The sequence below is a fragment of the Aureococcus anophagefferens genome (genome assembly GCF_000186865.1).
Source record: "Aureococcus anophagefferens unplaced genomic scaffold AURANscaffold_52, whole genome shotgun sequence".
NCBI classification, from domain to species: Eukaryota; class Pelagophyceae; order Pelagomonadales; family Pelagomonadaceae; genus Aureococcus; species Aureococcus anophagefferens.
This window is the reverse complement of record NW_008705605.1, coordinates 81,342-85,953: the sequence shown is the minus strand read 5'-3', so window position 1 is coordinate 85,953 and position 4,612 is coordinate 81,342. Positions and strand designations below refer to the sequence as shown.

Below are 4,612 nucleotides of genomic sequence, written 5' to 3'. Positions count from 1 at the left end.
GACGCGGCCGCCGTCCCGCGCCCGCCGCCGCGTCGGGAGCCGCCCGGGCCGCCGCGGCGCCCGCCGCCGCCGCGGGCGCCGCCGCGCCCGCCGCCGCCCGAGGAGGCCCGGGCGCCGCCGCCGCCCGAGGAGGCCCGGGCGCCGCCGCCGCCCGAGGAGGCCCGGGCGCCGCCGCCGCCGCCGCCGCTGCCGCCGACGCGGGGGATCCCCATGGGTCCGAACGAGGCGCGCCGCGCGAGGCGCGAGGCGGCGCCCGACGTCGTCGCCGCGTTCCGCGCGAAGCTCCTCGTCGTCGTCCTCGGCGGCGTCCAGGCCCGGTGCCGGGCGGGCGCCGTCCGGCCCGGCGACGTCGACTACGTCAGCGTCAAGCTCGCCACGAGCCTCGCGGAGAAGCACCACGCGCGGAACCGGGGCTCGAAGCAGTTCGCCTTCGAGGCGCGCACGGCGGCCAAGGCGGCGGCCTACGTGGCGGCGTTCTTCGAGCGCCGCGGCAGCGTCTACGAGCGGCGCAGCTAAGGCGCCTGGCGACTCTTAGAGGGCGACGCTCTCGTGCTCGGCGTCGCCGGGCGCGGGCTCGGCCGGCGCGGGCGCGCCGGCGGGCGCCTCGGCCGGCTCTTCCTTGGGCGGGTCCCCGGCCGCGGGCCCGGCGTCGCCGCCGGGCTTGGGCGCGTCCGCGGGCTTGGGCGCGTCGGGCGACGGCGACCGCCGCTTCTTCGGCGACCGGGACCGGCGGCGGCGGCGGCTCGAGGACCGGGACCGGGACCGGGACCGGCGGCGGCGGCGGCCGCGGGACCGGGACCGGGACCGGGAGTCGCCGCGGTCGCGGCGGCGGCGGCGGTCCGAGCGGCCGCGGTCGCGGTCGCGGCCGCGGCGGCGGCGGCGGTCGCGCGAGTCGTCGTCGCTGTCGCTGTCGCGGCGCTTCGCGACGCCCCAGCCGGAGATGTTCTTCGCGCCCGTGAGCTTCTCGCGGTGCTTCGCCTCGAGGGCCGCGCGCTGCTGCGCGGGGTTGAGGAACGCGAAGTTCGGGTCCGCTTCCGCCGTGACGGGCGGCGCGCCGCCCGCGCCTGCGTGGATTCCAAATCTTCAACCCGACTTCAACGCGCGCGTCATCGAATGATTTGGACCCGACTCTCTCGCTGTGCTTCGAGAACTCGACGAGAGCCATCGATTCGTCGAAAAATCAGCCGAATCGACGTCGATGTGACCGAGCTCGAGAGGTTTGAAGTTTGGCGGGGACCCCCCGAACCAGCGGTCGATTTCCACGCCGGCCCGCGCCCTCGACCTGGCGCGCGAGCGCCGCGAGCACCGCGGGGCTCGTGACGCCCGCGAGGCCCGAGAACTCGGGCACGGAGGGCTTGTTGAGCGCCGACGCCTGCGTCGCCTGGAACGCGAGGAGCGCGGCCGCCGGGTTCGCCGCGCCGACCGGCGGCAGCGGCGTCGGCTGATTCGACTGCGCGAAGAGCCGCGGCTGCATGGCCTTCTCGACGCGGATCGACGTGCCGCAGACGAGCGTGCCGTGCATGGCGACGGACGCCGTCGCCGCGTCCGCGTCCGCGAAGTCGACGAAGCCGTAGCGGCCGTCGCCCGCGACGCGGACGTCGACGACGGAGCCGATGCACGAGAAGATCTGGCGGAGCACGTCGGGCGTGACGGCCGCGTTGAGGTTGCCGACGTGGATCGTCTTCGACGGCGCGAGGAGCGGGTTCGTGTTCTGGGGCACGCCCGTCGACGTCACGGACTGCGCGCCCATGAGCGCGGCCGCGCCTTCGAACGCGCCGAAGCCCATCGCGGGCGCGCCGAGCACGGACGCCGGCGCGAAGCCCGCGGCGGCGAGGCCCGCGGCGGCCGCCGCCGCCGCGTCCGGCGCGACCTGGGACTGGAGCGCCGCGGCCGCGGCGTCGCCGCCCGCCGCCGCGAGGCCCAGGAGCTGCGGCGGCGGCGCGGGCGGGATCGGCACGCCGCCCGCCTGGACCTCGGACTTGTAGCGGTTCATGACGCCGACGAGGAACGCCGACGGGTTCCGCACGTTCGCCATGTTGCTGCTCAGGAAGCGGTCCAGGACCACCGACGCCATGTGCTCGGGCAGCGCGCCGAGGTCGCCGAGGATCTTCGGGTCCAGCGCCGTCGCGGGGAAGAGGCCGCCGGCGATGGCGCTCTGGAGCCGCCCGGACAGCGCCGGCGACAGCGTGCCCATGCCGCCGCCGTTCATCATCGCGGCGCCGGCGAGGCGCGCCTACTACTAGTAGGCGACGCTCGCGCTCGAGACGGCGACTGCCTTGCCAGGCCCTTGGCGCCCGCCACTGCCCGCCCACATTCGCCCCGGTCGTCGCGAGCAGCACCGCCGCCCGCATCGTCAAGCGCGCGCGCGGCCGCCGCCCCGCGCACCGCGTCGGCGCGAGCGGCCGCGTCGCCGGCCGCCGCACCGCGCCGGCGCCAGCGGCCCATGGTCTCGTCCACGGCGCTCGTCGTCGCCGGGTCCGCGGGCGCCGGCGCGCCCGCGGCGCCGGCGGCCCCGGCGACGTGCGCGACCTTCGACTCGCCGGCGGCGCTCGAGGCCGCCGTGGCGCGGAGCAGCCGCGGCGCCGGCGACCTCTTCGGCGGCGACGACGCGTTCGCGCCCGCGCCGCCCGTCGCCGACGCGCTGCGCGCGAAGATCGCGTCCAAGGTCAAGGGCGACTTCGGCGACCTCCTGCCCGTCGCCGGCGGGGCGTCGACGGGCGCGGGCACCGAGGACGAGCGGCGCGCGTTCGTGGCGTCGCTCGCGGCGGCGCTCGGCGGCGGCAAGAAGCGGAAGCGGGGCGCCGTCGCCGCCGCCGCGGGCGACGCGGGCGACGCGGGCGACCGCCACGTCGTCGCCTACGAGCCGCGGAGCGGCGCGCTCGTCGTCGCCGGCGGCGCGGGCGCGGGCTCGAACCCCGTCGCGGGCGCGACGGGCGTCGCGTGCGGCGGCTCGGCGGGGAGCCTCGTCGTGCCGCTCCGGCGCGTGCCCAAGAAGGTGCCCGAGCCGGCCTGGCACCCGCCGTGGAAGCTCGCGGCCGTCGTCAGCGGCCACCTCGGCTGGGTCCGGTCCGTCGCCTTCGAGCCGCGCAACGAGTGGTTCGCGACGGGCGGCGCGGACCGGACGATCAAGATCTGGGATCTGGCCAAGTGCGCCGCGGGCGCCGAGGGCGGGCTGAAGCTGACGCTCACGGGGCACATCAACGCGATCCGGGGGCTCGCCGTGTCGGCGCGGACGACGTACATGTTCTCCGCGGGCGAGGACAAGAAGGTCATGTGCTGGGACCTCGAGACGAACAAGGTCGTCCGCCACTACCACGGCCACCTGAGCGGCGTCTACTCCCTCGCGCTCCACCCGACGCTCGACCTGCTGATGACGGGCGGCCGCGACTCGTGCGTCCGCGTCTGGGACGTGCGCACGTCGAAGCAGGTCATGATGCTCGGGGGCCACGTGAACACGATCGGCGCCATCGCGTGCAACGCGTCGGACCCCCAGGTCATCACGGGCTCCCACGACTGCACGGTGAAGTTGTGGGACCTGGCCAAGGGCAGGGCCCTGTCGACGCTCACGCACCACAAGAAGGCGATCCGGTCCCTCGCCGTCGCGCCCTTCGAGTTCTCCTTCGCGTCGGGCGCCGCGGACAACATCAAGAAGTGGCAGTGCAAGGACGGCGCCTTCCTGCGCAACCTGAGCGGCCACGACGCCATCGTCAACGCCGTCGACGTCAACGACGACGGCGTCCTCGCGTCCGCGGCGGACGACGGGAGCCTCCGGCTCTGGGACTACCGGACGGGCTACGGCTTCCAGAAGCTCCACACCGTCGCCCAGCCGGGCTCCCTCCAGTGCGAGGCGGGCATCTACGACGCCAAGTTCGACCGGAGCGGGAGCCGCCTCGTCACCTGCGAGGCGGACAAGACGCTCAAGATCTGGAAGGAGGACACGCACGCGACGCCGGACTCGGACCCCGTCGACATGGCGGCCTGGACGAAGGAGTGCCGCCGCCTCAAGCGCTACTAACTTCGTGCGCCGGCTGGGTGCGCCTCGCTTACGGGAAGACGGCCGCGAGGAAGGGGGCCGCGGGGCTGCCGGGCGCGTCGTCGTCGCCGGGCTCGGGCGGCGGCGGCGGGGCGTCCTCGGGCGGCGGCGCATCCTCCGGCGGCGGCGCGACCTCCGGCGGCGGCGCGTCCTCGGGCGGCGGAGGCGCATTCTCCGGCGGCGGCGCGTCCTTTGGCGGCGGCGCGTCCTCCGGCGGCGGCGCGTCTTCCGGCGGCGGCGCATCCTCCGGCGGCGGCGCGCCGCCGCCGCCCCGGTCGTGCGCCGAGAGCGCGAGCCGCGGCTCGTCGGAAGCGACGGGCGGCTTTTCGCCCGCGGCGCCGCCGCCGCGGTCGTGCGCGGAGAGCTCGAGCCGCGGGTCCGCGGCGGGCGCCGGCGGCGGCGCCGCGCGCGCGCGCGGCGCGGCCGCCGCGGCGCGCTTCGAGGGCCGCGCGGCGCGCCGGAGGTCCCGGCGCGTGACGACGTCGTCGACGAGGAACTGGAGCGGCGCGAGGTTCACGTCGCGGAGCGCGGCGCGGTCCTCGAAGTCGCGCGCGGTCGCGCGGTCGCCGGCCGGCGCCG

At 77.2% G+C, this 4,612-nt stretch overlaps 2 protein-coding genes across 2 annotated transcripts in view; one reads left to right on the top strand and one right to left on the bottom strand.

Annotated features, from left to right (window-relative positions):
* AURANDRAFT_67810 (hypothetical protein) overlaps positions 1–1,786 on the bottom strand; it is a gene marked incomplete at both ends in the record, with an annotated part of 3,910 nt that extends 2,124 nt beyond the window's left edge. Inside the window, 3 exons of the mRNA XM_009043356.1 lie at positions 358–461; positions 544–1,064; positions 1,264–1,786. Coding sequence (XP_009041604.1) covers positions 358–461; positions 544–1,064; positions 1,264–1,786 — 1,148 coding nt within the window. The remainder of the gene's footprint in view (positions 1–357; positions 462–543; positions 1,065–1,263) is intronic.
* A 1,218-nt stretch (positions 1,787–3,004) lies between these two features.
* Positions 3,005–4,015, top strand: AURANDRAFT_33675 (hypothetical protein; the record flags this gene model as incomplete). The annotated part of the gene is made up of 1 exon (XM_009043377.1): positions 3,005–4,015. A coding segment is annotated over one exon (1,011 nt), but the record flags the coding sequence as incomplete, so codon positions are not given.
* Positions 4,016–4,612: the final 597 nt, after the last annotated feature.